This window comes from Terrapene carolina, unplaced genomic scaffold (genome assembly GCF_002925995.2).
Source record: "Terrapene carolina triunguis isolate 2854851 unplaced genomic scaffold, T_m_triunguis-2.0 Scaffold210, whole genome shotgun sequence".
NCBI classification, from domain to species: domain Eukaryota; kingdom Metazoa; phylum Chordata; order Testudines; family Emydidae; genus Terrapene; species Terrapene triunguis.
The window spans coordinates 44,474,474-44,497,821 of record NW_020664561.1 but is presented as its reverse complement, the minus strand read 5'-3'; the positions used below and the strand labels follow the sequence as shown (position 1 = coordinate 44,497,821).

The window sequence follows — 23,348 nt, the reverse complement described above, 5'->3', positions numbered from 1 at the left end:
ACCAAAATGGTCTTTACTCCTTAAACTGTGACCGAGTTCAGGACAGCAGATAGTGTAACTTATTGGCCTGTAGCAAAAACTGACAAGTCTCTGGCATTTTAATGTTTTGTTAAATGCAATATGCCTGTTTAATAAAACTGTGATCTAGACCAGTGTGAAGTGGTGGGGCATTTATAGCAACTTTTAACATAAAATGATTCATAGAATATCAGGGTTGGAAGGGACCTCAGGAGGTCATCTAGTCCAACCCCCTGCTCAAAGCAGGACCAATTCCCAACTAAATCAGGTCTCAAATGCTGTAATGAGCTGTATTAGTATTAATTCAATAGTATTTCAAAATTTTCAGTTTATTATGTTTGTCTTTTCAAAAGGAGCCCAGGAAAGAAATATGAATGGAGTCAGTAATTTGGGCAGCTAACCTTTTTGCTAAAATTGTTATTTAGATTGAGTTGTTTAAAAATACTTTCTCTCTCTTTAGTAGAGATGTGTGTGCGCAAGCCATTTCTTATGTCTGTCTCTCAGTAGTCTGAGTTCAATAAGGATGACAAAATAAATTCCTCCTTCCCCTCTGTTCTCATCCAAAATGTCTCTATAAGTTGCTTCCAAATGGTGCAATCTCTGATGTTAGATATATTTTCAGATAAAATAAATTTAATTATAGTTTTGTCTGCTTGGCTTTATTAAAAGTAATCTGAAAATGGAACATATTTTATGAGTACATTTTACATTGCTTTCTCAAATGATCATTGTCCAAATGTCATTTTTTTGTTGTAATTGAATTTTATGTTTGAGAATGTATTTTGCAGATGTCATTTGTTCTGACATTTCTTTTAATGGTAAGGGAGATCTCTTTTGCTAATTGAATAAATATATATTTGTAAGAAATACTGTTGATAAAAGGTAGAAGTATTTTGAAGATTTGACAATGAGTAATTGATAATTTATATCCTGGAAATGTTCAAGTAGATGGAAATATGTATTGGCCCCATAAAGTTTAAGATAGCCATTTTCCTCAATTGAAGAAGCCACTATAGCCTACTGTGCTTAAACTCATCTCTAAGGATATCTTGCTGAACAGGAGAGAATGCCATTTCCCAGCTGTTCCAGTGTTTGAAGTAAATTGGAACCTAGGGCATGGCTACACTTGCAGATGTAGAGCGCTTTGAGTTAAACCAGCCTTCATAGAGTGCAGTAGGAAAGCGCTGCAGTCTGTCCACACTGACAGCTTCAAGCTCACTGGCGTGGCCACATTTGCGGCACTTGCAGTGGCATTGGGAGCAGTGCATTATGGGCAGCTATCCCCGCACGCAAGTGACTGCAACGTGCTTTTCAAATGGGGGGTGGGTGGGATGGAGTATGACAGGGATTGTGTTGTGTGTATGTGGGGGGAGAGAGAATGGGTTTTGGGGGGGCTGAGAGTGTGTCAGCAGGCTGTCTTGTAAGTTCAGACAGCAGCAGACTCTCCCTCCCCCCCCGCTTCTCTCTCTCACTCACAGCATTCCACACTAATGGTTGCTTTGTCTCGGGGCAGATAAGCAGCTGGCTGTCAGAAACGGAGCTTTCAAAGGGCATATCTGCATTCCTGCTGCGATTCAAAACAAAGACAAGAGTGGCCACTTGACTTAAGGGGATTATGGGACGTTTCCGGAGGCCGATCAGAGTGCAGTAACACAACACCTCGTTCACACTGGCACTGCGGCGCTCCAGCGGGGGCGCAGCAAACGTTATTCCACTCGCCGAGGTGGAGTACCAGCAACGCTGTAGCCGCGGAGTCAGAGCGCTCCACGCGCCTTGCCAGTGTGGACGGGTAGTGAGCTAGTGCTCCCGGGGCTCCTTTATTGCACTGTAACTCGCAAGTGTAGCCAAGCCCCTAGATGGGGAAAAAAAGATGGGTCAGACTCAGTCTAGGAAGACTGACGTGATGATGAGCAGCAGAGGAAAGCATTTCAAGGAAGTAGTAGGAGCTGTGACCTCAAGGTGTTATGCAGTCTCTCAGTCCTGTTGGCGTCAGCTCTACTCCTGGACTATCCAACAGAAGCAGCAGCCAGAAATGCCTTTTATCTTTACTGAGCCAGGAGACTTCATCCTCTCCTTTCAAATGCAGGCGTAACTACAGAGATCTATCTATCACTTCCACCCTGGATTACTGTGGTGTGTTCTATCTGGACATGACCTTGGGGTCTATACGGAAACTGTATCTAGTTCAACAAGCAGTGTCCTACTTTCCAGGAAGGGCAAACTACTGAAAGCAAATCACAACAGTTCTCCACACTCTACCCTGGATCCTTGCCCTATATGATTCTGCATTTCAAGGTCCTAGTCTTTATTTTTAAAACATTCTATCAGCCTTCGTCAAACTGTCTCCATCACATCTGCTTCTCTAGTCTGCTGCAGCATCTGTAATAATGTGGGATGTTGTAGTTTAGGGCTGAGCACGTTGCTTTCTCACTCAAGGAAATTTGCTACCACCAGAAATTGGGATGAGTCAGAGTCTTGCTACATAAGGCCCAGTGTAAGGTTACCCGAAGTAGGCCTTCTCCCAGTAACAGAGCAGATTCTCCCCTTTCCCCATACATTTTTCCTGGAACATAGACCTTAAGATTGTTCCCCACTCTCTTAAACCTGGTGGGAACAAGAAGGCCGCTCTCTATCATACAGAAAAAAAGGTTATCCTAAGTTTGGACATACCACTGAGATACTATGATAATGGTGCTTATTTGAAATGTCTATCAGTATAAGCAAAGCATTTACAGTAATCTGATTTACCATAATAATGTCTGCTAAGATTATTCCGCTATGATACTTTAGCTGTAACATAGTCATGCATCTAACTTTGAGCTGTAATGTGAGCACCTTCACTTTATAAAACTGGATTTTTAAAGTTTAAAAGTTTGGGAAAAGAAGAATGAATATCATCTCTGGTCAGTGGGAGCCCCTTGTTTAATCACTGGTTGATATTCTAGACACGCACATCAATTTCATGTAATTTTGGGGGGAAATAGTTTCTCTTATGTAAAATACGCAAAAATATGAGTTGGTTTTGTAGTGAATGAATGCAGAATAAGATTCTAGGGGCAAGATCCTAGGCTGGTATCCAGTGTCAATGGAGCAATAGCAGTTTACACCAGCTGAAGTATGATGCTTTCACTATCTGCTTTGTGCAGAGGCTAGTGGTAGTTTCAAACTAGGCCTTATCTTGCTATATTTTAAAAGATGTGGTTTTAGAAAGTTATAGTCAGGGTATAAGTAGGGCTCAAGTGATGAACAGTGAGCAGGGGGAATGCTCCTTTCCTTTGTCCTCTTCTCAGCTTTATTAAACTCAGTTTTTATTAAATATCTTAACTAGGACAGCTGTGCTTTCTTGTCCCTAAGAGCCTTGACCACAAGTAGTAAATTTCCAAGTCTCAACAGATTGTTTTATAAGTAGGAAACCATCTTCTCTGTGGGTGGGTCATCAAAAGGAGACAGATGGTAAACATAAGACTATGCTGTGAAAATACTTGTTTATACAGTTGCCAGTAAGACAGTAGGTGAGCCTATTAGAAAGGGGAGTTATTGAGGAACTAGATACATTGTTTTCAACCTAGCTTTCTGTTTCCTGTATCTGCTGAAAATAGCAATTTATTTAGGGGTAGAGTAGAGGTGCACTAAGTCCCCAAGTAGGTCTTCTCCATCTGTATCATCTATATGAGAATGTTCATTAATCTATTGCTAAACATACGTTTTCACAGTTTCAAACTAGTATAAGTAAATTGCTTCAAAATAGGAAATAAGGACAGTTTTAATCTGCCTTAGGTCTTCTGTTAATGATAGACAACATATTTTAAAACAAAATCTAGAATAACTTTATTTGATGAAGGCTATGCAACAGCTTTTGTTCAGTTAAAGGGTGATGTAACTCTTACATAAGTGGGGATACATTAAGTTTAAACAGACTTTTCAACTTAAGAGTTGACAAGGAAGAATCACATTTTTGCTGTCTTGTAACATCTTTCTGTATTTTAATTTTGTCTGAATAGCAGTTATTTGTGTGTGTGTGTGAGAGAGAGAAGTGACCCAATTATAGCTGGTAAAGACATATCATATAGTCGGTCTTTTCCCCTCCGCCCCTCATCTTAGAACCAGTAAGATAAGTAAATTGTGTTTTTTAAACAATCCTGCACAGATTCAAATATTTTCCCATAGCAGCTAAACCAATAACATTGCCTAACCTGTTTCCTAGTTTTACATCTGTTACTGTTTTTGTGATATTCATCAAGCACTATAGTTAAGATTTCATTTTTAGCCTATTGAGTAATAATCTTCTCCATTATATGCAGACAAGCCATTCTTATAATGGGGTTTCCTCTGCTCTGCAGCTCCAGGGTCCAGACCAGACCTGTCAATCACAGGATGGAGGTTTGGCTTCCCCTCCTGGGAAAACCCCTACCTAGACTGTTTATAAAGACTAAACATAGTCTAAGAACTTTGATTAACAGTATTAAAACATTAGACTAATATTTCCTGAGATGTACCTTTACCCAGCTGAACTGAAATGTAACTTTAGATATATATCAGTTAGAGAGGCGATGAAATGACAAGACTGACTAGTCCAAGAAGCAAAATCAGGTAACAAATTCATTTCTCCATCATATTCAGGTTTGTCATTCCAACTATGGGAATGCTACAGAAGGGAAACCCTGTGGGAGGGCTCCAATAACCAAAAATATGTACAGAAAAGTTGGAACAGTATTGTGATATCAAGGAAGCAAACTTTCCCTGAAAAGCTGAGATATGATTGTTATGCATGACCAAGTATACAATGAAGACACAGCACCCATTGATGGGGTAAAAATACACAATGCCTATGTACAGTAGGCCTCTGCCTTCCCAGAGAGTAAGTCTTGCTTCTGTTACAAGGACTTGCTTTCACTGGGACACGCTTCCTTCCAAAACTGGGATATATAACTGTGAGACTTTTAGAAGCAGTAATAGTTCCCCCTAGCCAAGGGAATTAGTGAAGGCACTCATAGCAAAATGCCCTCTTATTTAGAAGCAGCATAGCATACAGAGACTATACTGGTTGATTCTTTCCTAGTGATAAGGCCAATCTGAAGGATCCTTCATCTGATATTGTTGCTCATGAGGGGTAACTTATTTATGTGTAGGTCCAAGCAAAAACATATGAAGGGCTTGTTTATATAAACAGTTAGCATGCAGCAAGTTGGGGTGTAAATCTACCTCAGATTAGACCGGGGTCGGCAACCTTTCAGAAGTGATATGCAGAGTCTTCATTTATTCACTCTAATTTAAGGTTTCGCGTGCCAGTAATACATTTTAACATTTTTAGAAGGTCTCTTTCTATAAGTCTATAATATATAACTAAACTATTGTTGTATGTAAAGTAAATAAGGTTTTAAAAATGTTTAAGAAGCTTCATTTAAAATTAAATTAAAATGCAGAGCCCCCCAGACCGGTGGCCAGGACCCAGGCAGTGTGAGTGCCACTGAAAATCAGCTCGCGTGCTGCCTTTGGTACGTATGCCATAGGTTGCTTGCCCCTGGATTAGACTACCACACATGGAGTGTCTGCGTGGAGTCTGTTGCTGTGCATGAAAAGTTCCATAGTGCGCTTTGATCAGGGCCAGTGCTACCATGAAAGCAAACTAGGTGGTTGCCTAGGGCGCCAAGATTTGGGGGCGCCAAAAAGCGGTGCCCCCAATTTTTTTTTTACAGTGTTCCTGGGCTGGGCTGCCTAACACGTGCGGCTCAGACTCCCTCTCCCAGCGCAGCGACCGCTTCACTTCTCCCGCCTCCCAGGCTTGCGGTGCCAATCAGCTGTTTGGCACCGCAAGCCTGGCAGGGGAGGAGAATTAGAGCTGGGGAGGCGTGCTCGGGGAGGAGGCGGAGCAGAGGTGAGCTGGGGTGGGGAGCTGCCGCACGGCTCCCGGGGGGTGGGAGCTGCTGCGGGGGGGGGGGGCGGGGCGCCCGAGGGGGGGGGGGGAGATCTGCCGTGGGTGGGGGGAGGGCTGCCGCAGGGCTTGGGGGCGGGGGGCGCAAGGTGGAAGTTTCGCCTAGGGCGCGAAACTTCCTTGCACTGGCCCTGGCTTTGATCTGCCCCACTTGGAAAGGGTGAAGAAGTAGCTCTGTTCCTTCCTTTCTGAAAGATCCTAGAAGGTAGTATCAGACAGATGCTCTCTCAGGCATCAAACAGTATTCAGTTTTGTCACTGTTTCTGTTCAAGGTATATAGGATGTTATTAGGAGTGCAACTGTGGGCTGAAATGTATTTAGCATGCAACAGATGTACTGCTCTATATCTTCATATCTTCTGACATAGATGGTGGAGTATAATGATTTACCCAGCATCAAAAAGTAATTGCAGTAATTGGATTAGAGCCATCTAGCTGTGTGTGAAATTTAGATTAAGGGTAAAGTGATACTTACAGAATGGGGAAGCAACTGGAAGAAATGGCACTAGAGTTGCTACCCATCTGGTTTTTACCTGGACAGTCCAGTTTTTTACTTCTATGTCTGGGTGCCATTTAGGGTTGTCAGGTGCCCAGTTTACTACTACTACTACTTCAAGGACACATACTACTTCAAGGGCACTTTACACTCCCTTCACAGACCAGGTCCCTGAGACAATCCAGCGAGTGAAGGGGGTGGGGCCTCAGGGAAAGAGGAGCAGAGGCGGGTTAGGGGGTGAGGCCTCGGGGTCCGATTACCAGGAATTAGAAAGGTGGCAACCCTAAAAGGTACTCATATCAGTGTTCCCACTTACAGAAATATGCCTGCCATTTTTCAGGCTCACAACATGGAGTCTTGTTGGATCTGCATCTGGATGGTCAAGTAGTAGTAGTTGCCAACAGTGTTTTTCCAACATGTTTTCTTTCTGAATATGGACCTCACTGTAGTCAGCCATGCTTTGTCAATGTAAAATTGAGGTGTTCAGCTAATGGTAGCTTCCCTAGACTCTCACAAAATAGTCTTGAACATCTACAAGGCCCAAAATTAAAAGCATTTTTAAATATTCAAAAACCTTAAATGGAGCTGAGGGTGGTACATAAATGTAATGTGCTACCTATGCCGAAATCTACATAGTAAGCAGTTGCATTCTCTACTAGCTGCATTTTCCAGAGTATTTTGAGGGGAAGTCACATATAGAGTATATAACCAGTTACATGTATTAAGGCGGTTGGGCATATGTCAGCTGACAGAAAATTAGTGCCCTGTGCAAGGTCATCTTTGGAACCCTCTTCCTCCAGAGCCTAGTTTTGGTGACATTCAGGGTACACTGAAAGGTCCATCTGATTTCCAAAGATTTTGTAGGGCAAAGGAGAACAAAAGTTGAATAGTTGTGTCAATTTTTGAATGTTCTTAATGATTGTTTTACGTTTCTGTTAAATGCATGTGGTAAAACTGATTTAGCTGTATTTATTTATATTTTAAACATAACACATGAATGTGCTAGTTCCAAGGCTGCCAAATCAGAAACAAGGTTGGGGGGCAGGGGTGTGATGTTTCTTTTCCTGACTTTCCCAGGTGGATCTTGGCTTTAACCAAACAGAATAGGCCATGCTTATCACAACAGGGTTGCCACTTGAGGACACTAAGAAAACAGCATGAGATATACCCTAAAACAAATGCTCAAAGGGTAAACTGACAATCCAGATACCACAAAAATGTTTGCAAGAAGCATCTAGAGCATTTCTAGACACAACAGAATTAGAACGTGCTATCACCAACTTACAGACAGGCAGCTGATTTGAGTACTTTTTTTGTTTTTATTCAACAGTTCAAATAACTCTAACAAACTCATGCGCCTGCCTTTTATCAGTCCATGAGTAGGGTATTTGGTATTATTAATGTATCAACTTTCATTTCGGAAGGCTGATTAAAAAATACTTGGTTTAAGATTGGTTACATTTGGGTTCGTTAGAGGTCCTGATCCTGTCAGAGGATATGTATCCAACACTCCTAATGAACTGAAGTTGGTGGAAAGTTTTTTTTGTTTTTTATAAACCACAGCAGAATCAAGTGCCTAATTACTCTCTCACACTGTTGTTTCTTGCTGTTGTAACTACTGTGGTCTACAAGACCATCCGTTAGCATATCAGAATTCCATATTAGTCTCTCTAAGATATAGTAGCATCCGTAGGCATTTAAGGTTCCAGGATAACTTTTTTAAATGCTTCATATCGAAAACTAGTGGTTACTACTTTAGGAAGCCATAAAGATCCACATTCATTATTAAAATAATTTATTCATGAGTAAAGAGATGAGTAGGGAGCTTACAGCCTGCTTTAGTAGACCTTCGTTAACTAAAAGTCTTATTTCCATAGATTTTAAAGTATCGATCACTGTAAAATATATTTATATCCATCATCATCAAGAGCTGAGAAGGGACACTGGGCAGCTGAAACCACCTGTTTTAAAAAACAGATTCAAGTGCCTGTGTTCCTAACACCATCTTCATTATTAAAAAAAACTTTAAACACTGAAGTCTAGATTGTTGTAGGAATTGTTCTGCTTCTTGCATTTCAGTCATTTCGGGCAATGAAAATAGACTAGCCAGGTTGACATTCTGCTTGTTTTTAATAGCATTGCAGTGTTTTGTTGCTTACAAATACTGCAGAGGAATATTTACATTTATAAAACTATTTCCATTAATGATTTTAAGTTAAAAAGCTAAAATATAGAATAGCATTTAAAAAAATTATATAACAAATTATAGCAGTTTCATGAAGAGAGGCTTCGGCCCCAATCCAGCAATGAGCTAAGCATAGGCAGACCCCTGTGCTCACGTGGAATTCATTGCAGGACTGAGGCCTTATTTTATAAGTCATTACATTGAAAAGCATGGTTTAAGAAAACAGCTAATGTGTAATGAAAAAATCAAACTGTACTATGCAATGATGAGTATTATGTAGCTTTAATCAAATAAACTTAATTTTCACAGATGCTACCCATAAGACCTAATGCTGCTTCAGGAAATAAAGTTTTTTCTTGTGAATTCCTTACTTCTGGTTATAGCCTCAACAACCTATTTGGTCCCACATACAAAGTTTTAAAACTGTGCTAACACATTCCTAGAGATATCTTTAAGTTTTTGCTGCAAAGGTAGTATTATTTGAAAACTCTGTAGATGAGGTCACTGATTCAGAAAATGAATATGTATGGACGGTAGTCCTCAGAAACAGCCAAGCATGAACAAATCACAGTTGGCACACACACACAGTAGTTTTACAGAATGTGACAACACAATTATAGATAGGAGCACTTAATGGTAAAACACCAGTTGAGATGCTTGATGTGGGTTTGAATAAAACTGAGCAAGGCTTATTGACTTTTAACCTTTATTCTACCACATGTAATCACAGTTAGCTCATTCATAAACTACTTGGTTTGACCTCTAGATTAGGGAACACCACCATTTTTGGTCATGCCTTTTACTGGCATTGCACTTACACTATCTTTAGCATTAGATTGTTTTGCTTGCTCCTGAGGTTTTTATCTCTGCTTACGTTAACTAGTGTGGCTTTTCATACTAGTAAAGAGTGCACAGATGTCAGTTTGCATTTCAACACCAAAGCTTCATATATGGTCTGTTGCAAAGGGAAAAAAAAACTCTCACTGAAGAGCCACAATGGAACAAATCTGTCTCTTTGTGTGTTTTTTTCTCACGTTGACAAGTACAATTGCTGTGGTCAGCAATTACAGGTCACAGTTATGTGCACGCTATATAAAAATGCTACAATTTGTTAGCATGGTGGGGGGATATAGTCTTTTATATCTAGGTCATTGACTTATCCAATGTCAGATTGATTGATAAGTACTTTTCTTCATTATCAAACAGATGTGCAGTGTGCTCTGCGGAATAAAGGTAGCTTAATGAGTACTTGTTCATGTCCCTGAAACCATTACTACAGTTGGCTGTATCTGAAGAGAAATCAGTAATTGAAAGGACACGGAGACAATCTTTCCTCCAAATACTATCTATACTTCTTCAATGCTCCTGCCATAGAAGTTAGGTACCTTCCACATAACATCACTGTACTCCTTTCATTTGTGTGTGTTCCTAAGCCTCACTGACTATTCCAGAAATAACCATTCGGACTGTTTGATTGTCATTGCGGAAAGATTGTGTGAAAAACTGATCTGCTATCCGTTCTGGAGGTGTCTAGGTCAAGGACTGTACTGATCTCCAGGGGTAGCGAATTCTACAGATGAAGGTTGTTAACTTGGCAAGTCTTGGTCCTGGCCCCTGCGTGTTTCACTTCAGAAACCTCATTATTTTCATAATATACACTATTTACCTGTATGCAACCAATGATAATTAAATTGTCAGAATAAGGGAGGTTAAGCACATTTTGTAATGTATTATCTATTTTTCATTTTGTTCACTTAGCTAATTCACAATTTGAATGGAGTAACTTATGAATATAGCTTGTTTTAAAATATGAAATGCTGTCATCTTTAAAGTGTGTTAGAGGTCTTAGCTCACACTCAGTTACCTGGTACAGCACTCTGTCTTCCTAAGTACTATGTCCCACCCTCATCACTGTACTATCTGAGCACCTCACTGTCTTTATCTTCACAACAGCCCCGGGAGACAGGGAGGTACTAATGTTCCCCTTTTACAGATGTGGAACTGAGACTCAAACAGACTGAGGCCCAGATCCTCAAAGTTACTTAAGCACCCAACTTCCATTGAAATCAGTAGTAGTTTGCCACCTAGGTACCTTTGAAAGATCTAGGCTGAAGTGACTTGCCCAGCGTCAAACAGGAAATCTATGCCAGAGCAGGGAATTAAACCTGGGTGTCTCGAGACCCAGGCTAGCACCCTAACCACTGAACCATCCTTCTGTCCCATTAGTGATAATAATAAATACAATTATTAGGGTTGTCAAGTGATTAAACAAATTAACTGCACGATTGAACAATAATTGAATACCATTTATTAATATATTTAAAAATGTAGAAAACATCCAAAAATATTTAATTTCAATTACAACACAGAATACAAAGTGTACAGTGCTCACTTTGTATTTATTTTTTATTACAAATATTTGCACGGTGAAAAAACAAAAAATAGTATTTTTCAATTCACCTAATACAAGTACTGTAGTGCAATCTCTTTATCATGAACGTTGAACTTACAAATGTAGAATTATGTAAAAAACAAAACTGCATTCAAAAATAAAACAATGTAAAATTTTAGAGCCTGCAAGTCCACTCAGTCCTACTTCTTGTTCAGCCAATCGCTCAAACAAGTTTGTTTACATTTGCAGGAGATAATGCTGCACGCGTCTTGTTTACAGTGTCACCTGAAAGTGAGAACAGGCGTTCTCATGGCACTGTTGTAGCCTGCGTCACAAGATATTTACATGCCAGATGCGCTAAAGATTCATATGTCCCTTCATTCTTCAACCGCCATTCCAGGGGACACGCGTCCATGCTGATGATGGGTTCTGCTCAATAACAATTCCGCATCAGAGTGTTGCTCTTTTAAGACTTCTGGGAGCATGCTCCACACCTCATACCTCTCAGATTTTGGACAGCACTTCAGATTCTTAAACCTTGGGTTGAGTGCTGTAGCTATCTTTAGAAATCTCACAATGGTACCTTCTTTGTGTTAATTCAAATCTGCAGTGAAAGTGTTCTTAAAATGAACATGTGCTGATTCATCATCCGAGACTGCTGTAACATGAAATATATGGCAGAATGCTGGTAAAACAGAGCAGGGGACATACAATTCTCCCCCCTAGGAGTTCAATCACAAATTTAATAACGCATTTTTTTAGCAAGCGTCATTAGCATGGAAGCATGTCCTCTGGAATGGTGGCCGAAGCATGATGGGGCATATGAGTGTTTAGCATATCTGACACGTAAATACCTTGCAATGCCAGCTACAAAAGTGCCATGCAAATGCCTGTTCTCACTTTCTGGTGACATTGTAAATAAGAAGAGTGAAGAATTATCTCCTGTAAGTGTAAACAAACTTGTTTGTCTTAATGATAGGCTGAACAAGAAGTAGGACTAAGTGGACCTGTAGGCTCTGAAGTTTTACATTGTTTTTGAGTGCAGTTATGTAAGAAAAAAAATTCTACATTTGTAAGACACTTTCACGACAAAGATTGCACTACAGTACTTGTATGAGGTAAATTGAAAAATACTATTTATTTTGTTTATAATTTTTACAGTGAAAATATTTAATAAAAAATAATTTAGTTTGATTTCCATTACAACACAGAATACAATATATATGAAAATGTAGAAAAACAACCAAAATATTTAATAAATTTCAATTGGTATTCTAATGTTTAACACTGCAATTAAAACTGCGATCAATCACGATTAATTTTTTTTGAGTTAATTGTGTCAATTAACTGTAATTAATTGACAGTTTATTTGTATTAATAATTGTTAGGGCTATCACATATAAGCTAAAATCATGATAATTTATGTAGGTGAATCCGTAACAGATGAAGTTCAAATAGTGAATTTTAGCCACTGCATTTCAGTACCATTGCATGCTCAGTACATGTTCATATATCTTCACGCAGGAGGACCAAATTAAGTTGTGGTGCACCAAGCTTAAATGTGGACTAACTTTTTTTCTACAAAGATAGTAAAAATTTCAACTAAAGAGTGAGTCTTCCTAAGCTGGTAATAAATCTGCAGCAATTTCTTACAGGTAAAAATAGAAACCCAGATATCAAACGGGTCAGGTGCCAGATCACAGAACAACAAACCATGAATGACATTGTACAGAAGACTGAGGTATGTATCAAGTTTAAAAGAATCAAAGTTCTGTAGTAACTTACAAGTGATGTTGCCAAAAGACAAAATTGATGCTTTATTTCTGACTGCTAAGCAGCAAATGGGTAAGAGCATAAGTTCTAGGAAAAGAATGGGAATGTACCCTGTGTCTTAAGGCAACAGAGAAGCCCTTGAAAAGAACAGTTTGATTAAGGAATGTAAGGTTATTATATTTGCTGGAATGTGTTAAAGGGGTTCTTGCTATTATAGAAAAACTAGAATGCATTAAATATTAGCTTTTGTTGAAAGGCTGGAAGTGGATGTCTGAAGTGAGAATCACAAAATAGGAAACATAACATCGTTGAAAATTCAGAGGACAGAAAAAAAAGGGGAAAGAGGAAGAGAACATAAGAATGGTCTGACCCAGAATGGCCAATGCTCCATCTATCCCAGTATCTGGTGTTCCGACGGTGGCTACTGTCATATGCTTCAGAGGGAGTGAACAGAACAGGGAGATTTATTGAGTGATCCATCTCCTGTCATCTTGTCCCAGGTTCTAACAGTCAAAGGTTTAGGGACACCTGGAGCATGGGGTTGTATCCCTGACTATCTTGGCTAATAGCCATTGATGGACCTATCCTCCATGAACTTATCCAATTCTTTTTTGAACCCAGTTATATTTCTGGCCTTCACAACATCCAATGGCAGTGAGTTCTAAAGGTTGATGCTGCGTTGTGTGAAGAAGTACTTCCTTATGCTTTTTTTAAACCTGATGCCTATTAATTGGATGATCCTTGGTTCATGTGTTATGTGAAGGAGTATATAACACTTCCTTATTCACTTTCCTACACCATTCATGATTCAAGATGAAGATTAAAATATTTTAATATCTTTAGAAAATGTTGGGATTAAGTTACTCAAAAGATCTGTTTTAGCATCTTAGCTAGATAACTTAGTGATGGGAGTTAAAACAAGTATAACTAACAGTGTGTGATGTACTCAAATAGGAAGCATATAAAATATGAAACAATGTTTTCAGTCAGTTTTTCAGCTGATTCAACCATACTCTGTTGGCACTAAAGTGTAAAAGGAGACAGAACACTCAAATACTTGTAAGATGTGGGTATAATGTACTAACTGGAGCCAGCAGAAGCATACAGATGAGGAAAGTGTTAGCATAGAAACACCCAAGAAAAATTCTTCAGCCATATATACAATAGATCTCTGTTGGCCCAGGGAGCTTGGCTCCTCAGCTGTCATGTGTAGCCACTGGATTGCTGGGTCAACCCCAATATATAAGGAATTAGTTTTTGAATGGAAGAATTATATTTTTTTTCTTTTAAAATGCCACCATGTGTAAAGATTCAACAGTGTATGGTGTAAAACATCTGGTACATAAGAAACCAAAGATATATTAGACACTGTGATGCTAATACCCATGTCTTTGTACATACCTGAAATCTAAATCCCAGTCTTGCTTCTAGAGGCAGAATCAAGTATATATTTCTGTTTTCAGTGTGAGTATAATGCAACAATATAGAGATGTATATATCTTTTTAAAATTTCATATATGTTATAAGAGTACATTCTCAAAATTCAGGGTTTAACTACGTAGTCCTCCATTAAAATCAGTGGGATTCATACAGCTAAAGTCCAACAAAACTCAGTTTATTCCTTCATTACTTTAAAAAATGGTAAAGTATAGCTAAGATGCTTGGCAGACAGTAGCCAGTGGCACAAAAATCATGATCACATATGTATTTTGTTTTAATAAATCTCATTCTGTCTAAGCCAGTCTATCATACAATTTCTCTCCATCTGTTTCAACTTTCTTTTCCTTATCTTTACTTCTTCTTCATCTTCACAAAGATTCTGCTTTCTTCATCTAAACCTGTCCAAAAATCCTATGTGCCCAAACTTCACAAGGGTGATGTAAAGGATAAATTTGAAGCTATGCAGAAAGCAAGGGAAGAAAGAAATCAAAGGAGATCTAGAGATGAAAAGCAAAGAAGAAAAGAACAGTATGTTAGAGAGAGAGAATGGAACAGGAGAAAGCAGGAGGTTATTTTCTTTGCAAATATTTTTCTTATTTTCTTTAATATTCACTTGATCATAAGAATTAAAAATATTTTTGGAACTTTTCATTGTAATTCAAATAAGTGGACTCAACATCTAGTAGATAAACTATTTCTGAACCCTTTATATGATAATATTGAAATTTTGTCTTCTAATGCTTAAAGACAGTTCAATTCTAGTTTCTCTTTTTAATCAACTAGATGAAAGAACTGCTTGCTTCTGATGAAGAAGAAGAAACAAAGTCTTCTAAAATAGAAAAAGCATATGTTCCAAAGCTGACAGGTAAGAGAGACAGTTTAAAAGTCCATGTAATTTGACAGTTGAAGATTAGATCAAATTATTGAGTTTTGTATTGCACATTCATAGGAACTGTTAAAGGCAAGTTTGCAGAAATGGAGAAGCAGAGACAAGAAGAAGAAAGAAAAAGAATGGAGGAGGAAAGAAAGCGCAGAATTGAACAAGATATGATTGAGAAAAAGAAAATTCAGCGAGAACTGGCAAAAAAAGCCCAGGAGGTATATTTATCTTGTTCTGAATATTAAGTACATATCAAATAGGAAAAAATCATACAAAAAAATGCTGACTAAGAGTTCAGCAGGAGGATTTGGTCTTAGTTTCTTGAAAGTTGGTGAATGGACTGTAGTCTAGGGGGGAGGTAATGAGTGTGGTGGAGGAGTTTTTAGGGTGGGTGGAGGGTTATCACTGTTGTCGAACACTGAGCTTGAGTTATAGCTGAAACCAAGCACTGATGAAAAAGATGAACAGAAAGTGGGAGAGGGAATGAACCAAACACAGATTTTGGTATCATATGATTGGAAGTGATTCAAGGTTAAGTTGACTAAGTAAATTTTAAAACATTTGTTGTTACATACACACATTTTAGACAAGAGATGCTGATTTATGCTCAAGTTTATTACTGAAAATAGGTGTTTGTAAGAAGCACAGTTGTAGACAAATTGTCCACTAAAGACTACTTAAAAGTGATGTTTCAATCAGTATTTTATTCTTTTGTCACTGTACAGATCACTTCTGTTAGATATATAAATGAGTAGCTTCAATTCTTGCCAATGCCTACAAGCCTAATTTTATCTTTTTGAACTCTGAATTGGAGTGTGTCCCCTCATTCTGTAGTTCTTTCACGGAAGCAATTACCTGTGCGAGTAAGAGTCTAAATTTCATAGTCCAGGACCATGAACAAATGGTTTGCTTAACCAAAAATATTAGCACTAAATCTTTTTCCTCCACACAGAAGAGGAAAGAGAACTCTTATTAAGCATAAATGTCCAACAAAGTTTTAGCTGCTCGTGTCCTACTGGGAGTAATATTACTAAGTTGTGAGCATTCTGCTGAAAGTTTAGCTCAATCTCTTTCAGTACCTGTTCTAGAGTTTATTTACTTTGAAAGGTAGGAGTACAGTATGTACATTTGTACTCTGGAAGGAAGTTATACTAATTTCAGACAGTACAAATATATAGAAGCTAACGTCAAGAATATGAATATAGGAAAGGGGGCTTTCTCCCTAGGCTCAGTCTCAAGGGAAGGACAAGGTCACTGATATGAAATTAGATGACAGATTTTCTTTAGCTTCTCTTGCACAATTATGGAATGCATGTGGAAACAAATCTTTATCTACACTGTATTTACTAGTTTATCACTAAGACGCTAAATAAGATTATTATGCTATACCCAGGGTTTCAATTCTGTTTCCAGGATTACATAGCTAGTAACGTAAGCCTTTATCTAGTAAGCCTCAAGAACTGTTCCAACATTAATACTGTTGTAGGTTAAAACATGACATATAACCTAGGCATTAAAATTTAATGTCAGGTTAAACTCATATAGCTATCAAAAAGTATTCAGAATGGTATCCCTCTATTCCAGGGGTAGGCAACCTATGGCACACGTGCCAAAGGCTGCACGCGAGCTGATATTCAGTGGCACTCACACTGCCCAGGTCCTGGCCACCGGTCTGGGAGGCTCTGCATTTTAATTTAATTGTAAATGAAATGTCTTAAACATTTTAAAAACCTTATTTACTTTACATACAACAATAGTTTAGTTATATATTATAGATTTATAGAAAGAGACCTTCTAAAAACGTTAAAATGTATTACTGGCACGCAAAACCTTAAATTAGAGTGAATAAATGAAGACTCGGCACACCACTTCTGAAAGGTTGCTGACCCCTGCTCTATTCCCTCCCACCCCGAAGATACATAAACTTAAATGCAACATACAAGCAATCACTGAGTTAATTTTCCATTTTATATTTGAAAATCTAAGGCAAAGAACAAAAGTAACATAATTATGTGAAATTCTCATTTAATAGATTGATGACATAAACAATACAGGAACTGAATCAGCATCAGAGGTAATTGGACTTTTTTTTTTTCTCTCAAAGAAACATTCACCTAATTTTTTATTCACTGCTTTATTATTTTAATAGGGGTTGGGTAAAAAAACAATACACTTAATTTTTCACTGAAATTCTGTAACAAGGCTAAAAAAGCCTGAGAAAATGTCTTGGCAATATATCTTGTGGCTATCTATCTATGAGGCCAATTTATTCTAGCTTTAAAACAAGTTTAAAGGTGAATGACTTACCAACCATTAAAGTCAGAATAAAAAAAAATAACTCAGGCTTACATTTTCAAAGCCATGTAAAGGATTCTGATGCTCACAGGACATGGGCCTCTAAATGCACTAGTGGCTTTGAAAAATCTAACCTTAAAAGCTCTTTGCCTTTTTTAATCTTGAAATTAAACAGGGAAAGTGTCAAGCTTTTTTTTAATGTTACAGTACAGTCAAGATTTTTAGATTCGTTTAAAAGAGAGAATGTTTATAATCACTTTAACAATGTTTTGATTTACGTATTGCACTTCAGCTTGGAAAGTGTAGCTAAACTGGTTTGTTTGGTCAGTTTAACACACTGGTTTCAATATGCTAGCACAATGTTGTTGTCTATGAGGTTCCAGCATTGTAAGCGGATGTTTAATTTTTAAAAAAGCTATACACCAAAAACCCATTTTTCACTAAGTTGTCAAAACAAAGTGTAATCACACTTCTACTGAATTTTTTTTTTTTTAAATAAAATCTAAATTTTGGGTCTAAATTACTAGACAGTCTCTCTTTAACGGTGATATTTTGTGTAAATCCACATCATAGAAGATATTTTTGCACATGAATTTGTATTGGACAATAGCTCAAATCCACTTGAGACAGCAATAGATTTTATATACAAAAGAAGTCTGTAAATGTTTGAGTTGTCAGTGTTGCTCTAATCAGACATTTTGAAATGCTGCACAACTTGTCACTTAAAAAAATTACTAAGGACTCAGTCCTAGATATCATGGAGATTGAACATGCAAATAGATATAATAGATCACAGACTTCTGCCCAAGTAAGACTGAAGGGACTGGCAGTTACTTCACATGCTATTTTTTAAACCACAGTTTCTGGAGGAAGAGAGTGTGGAAGCAAATTCCTTATTAACTTGTTTCCAAATGGAGTATAGCACCTTAAAACTTAGGTGCATTTACTATTATATCTGCAAAATTTCAGCAGCTTTTTTCCAATCAGCCATGAATACTGTAGATAAGTTCAACTGTCAATGAAGATACTGTACGAGTTCTATGAACGCTTGCTACCAGTCGCATTTCAATTCAAAATAAAATTCTCTTGATGCTCTTCTGTTGTCAGAAGAAAACTAATGGCTGTCAGTAGCACTGGAAAATGAGTTTTGCTCTGGTCCCTACTTTTGGTCTCAGTAGAACTATGTTGGCAGTTTTGAGAAGCACAGGTAACAGTGGCAGCTGCATGTGGAAAGACTACTCCAAAAAGTCAATATTTATGGAAACAAATTTATTATTAACAACAGGAAGGTGATGATTCGCTGCTGGTGACAGTAGTGCCTGTCAAACCTAACAAAACACCTGGAAAGATTAAAATAAAATTTGAAGACCCAGGAAATGAGAGAGAACAAGAAGAAAAAAGAAAGCAAGAAGAAGAAAAGAGGATAAGATATGAGGAACAAAAACAATCCCTCAAGGAAGCCAAGTGTCTTTCATTTGTCATGGTAAACAAATCATGAGAAATACTTGGGAAACAGGTTTGATATTTAAACTGTATTTAACTTTCATTTTTGTTATCTAGGATGAAGATGAAAGCAGTGAAACAAATGAACCTCTTTCTCCTGGGAAACTGAAATTAACATTTGAAGAACTGGAAAGACAAAGACAAGAAAATCAAAGAAGGCAAGGAGAGGAGGAGGCAAGACAACGTTTGGAAGAGGAAAAACGTGCCTTTGAAGAAGCTAGACAACAAATGGTAAATTGATGCATTATTCATTTCCAGTTATCGATGCTTATTTGTGTAGAAAATACACTACATTCCTTCATGTATCTGAGGGTTTTTTTTTTTTTACATCTGAATTGTTTCAAACTGTTAACCTCATGATGATTCTCAATTTTTAACAGTTGAGATTGAGAGCTGACAGCATTATCAGTTTCAAAAATACTTTCTGCCCTAGATACAGTTCTAGATCAGTAGTTTTCAAACTTTTTTTCTGGTGACCCGGTTGAAGAAAGTTGTTGATGCCCATGACCAAACGGATGGGGTGTGGGGGGGGGGCTCAAGGCTGGGGCAGAGGGTTGGGATGCGGGGATGAGGGCTGTGGAGTGGGGCCAGGAATGAGGGATTCAGGGTGTGGGAGGGGGCTCAGGGCTGGTGCAGGGGTGCGGGCTTACATCCTGTGGCTCCTGGTCAGCGGCGCAGCCGGGGTGCAGAGGCAGGCTTCCTGCTTATCCTGGCACTGCGAACCGTGTTGTGCCCCGGAAGCGTCCAGAAGGTCCGGCTCCTAGGTGGAGGCACACAAGCAGCTCTGTGTGACTCTTGCCCACAGGCACCCCCCACCAGCTCCCATTGGCTGGGAACCGGCCAATGGGAGTACAGAGCCAGTGCTCTGTGCGAGGGCAGTGCACAGAACCTCCAGGGCCCTCTGCCTACAAGTCGGACCTGCTGGCCACTTCTGGGGCGCAGTGCGGTGTCAGAACAGGTAGGGACTACTAGTTTTTACTGGCCAGCTGCCAGGGTTCCTGGGTGCTGAGCAAAGCGACCCAGTGCCTTGCATTCTGTGACCCAGTACTGGGTCGCGACCCGAACTTTGAAAATCACTGTTCTAGATAGTGATTCATTTAAGTCTTGGCATAGTCATTTAAACAAGCAACTGGTATGAGTGAAGCTTCCTTTTCTTAAAAGCATGCCATCAGTCATATTCATTCTTACAAAATGTAGCTGCATCATAGGATACTCCAGTTCCATGTGTCAGTATGTTTTAATCTTTTACTGAAGCAATTGTATAAAAGTATGAACAGATTTTAGTCTGTTCTTAAATTGACTCCAGTTCTTAGTTTTCAATTAATTAAATATTGATTGAACTTAAACTACTCCAGATGAATTTACCACATTCGTGGGTATCAGCATCCTTCTAGTGGTTTTCAGTCACATGGCTAAACATTATTTAACAAACTCGGAGTTATCTATGTTTTGTCTAACTTCAGTGATACTTTGAGCATTGAAATAACCAGTATTTTCACACATGAAAGCATTCCATGGCAACTGTCTGGAGCTATTTCTTATTCATCTCTTTTGTTTATCTACCATGTTTATATTCATCACTGAGGATTTCTCTCTGGAGTAGGAGAGAGAGGCGGAGGGGAAGGTTGGATCACTCCTTTTCTTTATAGGGGGTTTAAATACTACACTCTAGATTAAGCCTTGGAGAGATTTAGCCTAATATATTGTCAGGAATAGGGAAAAAAAACAACAACCCTGTTCTCTCTCCCCTCAACTCCCGCCCGATACGTCTCCCTAATGTAGCCTTTGCCCTAAAGATTTTTGTAAGCTAGGTTTATCTAAGATTCAGTAGACCTCTGTATAAATTAGGTACTCTGGTCTATAGCAATAACAATTGTTTAATTAGAGTATTCGCATCAGGTACATTAGATAGTTTAGCTACATTTTCTTAATAATTTGCAACAAAATGAGACCACCTTTAGAAAATTCTATATTTAAACATAGATTTTACTTCTGTGCACTCAGATGACTATTTATGCCATTGTTCTCCCACATAGAAGGTACGCACCAGTATTTGCACTTGTGAGTGGGGTTTTTATTTCAGTGCACCATGCAAGATTTTATTTCTAGGAATTTAATAAACCACACACTTGATAACTAAAAACAGTTTGATTCTACTAGACTATTCCTGGGCAGATTGTAACCATCTTGCACTTGATGTGGTGTTTTTATAATAACATTTTTTAAAGATCCTAATTCAGCACAAAATTGTGGAAACACAGACGCTCAGAAAATTGAAACCCTGAAAGTTTCCAAAACCAAATTGTTGGAGCCCAGCATCAGAATGCGTCCGAACTTGTGAGCGTGAGCATGGGGTCAAAATCCATATCTGACCTTGAATCCAAATTCTGTAGCTTAGGTCCAGCTCTGTTTTCCAGGTGCTTAGCCTTTCCTCTTACTAACAACCCTGAACACCACAGCTCTCTATACTGTATTCTTCGTTTAGAAAGCCACAGTGCTCATCCTAAACAATACTTTTTTCCACCCCTTCACCCACATTCTGAAATACATAGTTTTAGTATAAAAGTGACATTTGCAAAATTTTTTAAAGCTCTTAATTGTGTTTCCCTTTCTACACACCCAACGTTAGTTGGTTATAAATTACCATTTTCCTCCCAATCACTTGCCTTTGTTGGTTGTACCTTTGCAGAGTTTTCTAAAGGGAATAATTCAATTATTTCCTTCCATTTTTCCCCTTTCCATAGATATTCAGTAATTTAATCATTCTGAAAAGCTGGTATCCTATAATTTTCTCAACTCTGTGAGCAACAGCTCAATGCCATGATGCTTAGAATCTGCAGCAAACTCGAACAGCGATGCCATCATAGCTCATGGATTCATTCTCGCCGTAGACATACAGCAGTTGAAGGAATATTCATTCTTAGTTGGAGTTTGCAAATCCCAGCCTTCTCCTTGCAGACCGTGTCTAATGGAGAAGAGCAACAATGAAGATATCGAAGCACCTCATTTCCATTCGTCATTGGTGTTTCATTTTCTGAAGGAGGAACAGAAGCACCATTGTCAATTTGGGTCAAAAATAAAATGCTAATATATTGTAGTAGTTTATTTATACAAATTCACAGTCCGCTACTATATTATTTTGTAACAAATCAGGACTGAGGGAAAGCACTTCACGTGCAAATAAAGAGACTACAGTCCAATGCATTTACATAAATTTTCTACTACAAATGAAAGGTCTATTAATTTCACATATCTGGAAAGGAACCTAACAGCATAATTCAAGATTCAGAGATATGTTTTATTACTCAGATTTTCAGGATTGTTACCCCCTTTGAGGCTTGTTTAGGTGTGTCAAAATGATCCAGCCCTTAAGAGTATACATCAAAGATGACTTTGGCTATTTAGTTCACCCCCTGCTTGTGTAATTTTGTTCTTGATTTATAAGAGTGTAGCGTTAAACTACTCCTCAGAGAGAATTCGAAAAGTTATCCAGATGGTGCCGAAGTATCTAAAACTTTAAAGTATTCGGTGTGTGGGCGTTGAGATAGACTGCAGTTTTTACATTTCCTAGAGGGAGCTTTTCTTTCTTCCCACTGGCCCAAAAAGAGTAAAAACATTTTTTTTTTTTTAAAAGGCAAACGAAGAGGAAGAAGATAATGAAAATGAAAATTCTATTAAAGAATTCCGTCCTGGTAAACTCAAACTCAGCTTTGAGGAGTTGGAAAGACAGAGGAGAGAGGAAGAAAAGAGGAAAGCAGAAGAAGAAGCCAGAAGACGCATAGAAGAGGAGAAAAGGGCATTTGCTGAAGCAAGGAAGAGTATGGTAAGATATTTTGCTTAGCATTTAAGAGATTTTTCAGATCTGAATTCTGCCAGTAGGGTGCACTTCTGGATATGGCATTAGATCATATCTACCTATTCAGTAGCATACATTTCAGCTGTTTCATTAACTCAACAAGTTATCAGAGAATGGACCCAGCGCCGTATTATTGCCTAGGCCGACAAATTTGCAGGGGCGGAAGCTCCCCTCCGCGCCCCGCCCCCCTGCTCCAGCTCACTTCCGTCTCCTCTGCAAGCGCGCCGCCGTGTCCTGTTTTTCTCCCCTCCCAGCGCTTGCGCTGCGAAACAGCTGTTTCGCGGGGCGGGGGGAGGGGGAACGCCGCGCGCTGGGGGAAGAGGCGGGGCCGGGGGCGGGGATTTGGGGAAGGGATCCAATAGGGGAAAGGAGGGGGCAGAGTTGGGGCGGGGGTTGGAATGGGGGCGGGAAAAGGATGGAGTTGGGGCGGGGCCAGGGCGGCAATTATTTCCCGGCCTAGGGGCGGCAAAATTATTAATCCGCCACTGAATGTACCAGTTAGTTAAATTCAAGTTAGTAGCTTGCCCTAGGAAACATTCCTAATCATTTAAAATTACATCAAAAGTTACTGCTTGTAAC

The 23,348-nt window shown here is 38.8% G+C and overlaps 1 protein-coding gene across 13 annotated transcripts in view; it reads left to right on the top strand.

Moving 5' to 3' along the window:
- The window catches only part of LOC113405005 (nexilin-like), a 43,594-nt gene that overhangs the window by 5,363 nt on the left and 14,883 nt on the right, over positions 1–23,348 (top strand). For 3 of the 13 annotated variants that reach the window (XM_026655715.1, XM_026655721.2, XM_026655716.1), the window contains exons 2-10: positions 9,837–9,863; positions 12,678–12,763; positions 14,612–14,803; positions 15,019–15,100; positions 15,185–15,333; positions 17,148–17,189; positions 18,696–18,893; positions 18,971–19,144; positions 22,548–22,736. In XM_026655715.1, the coding sequence (XP_026511500.1) occupies positions 9,837–9,863; positions 12,678–12,763; positions 14,612–14,803; positions 15,019–15,100; positions 15,185–15,333; positions 17,148–17,189; positions 18,696–18,893; positions 18,971–19,144; positions 22,548–22,736 (1,139 nt within the window). Of the gene's footprint in view, positions 1–9,836; positions 9,864–9,914; positions 10,012–12,677; positions 12,764–14,611; positions 14,804–15,018; positions 15,101–15,184; positions 15,334–17,147; positions 17,190–18,695; positions 18,894–18,970; positions 19,145–22,547; positions 22,737–23,348 lie in introns of those variants that run through there. The other 10 variants (XM_026655717.1, XM_026655720.1, XM_026655719.2 and 7 more) reach the window with 7 other exon arrangements.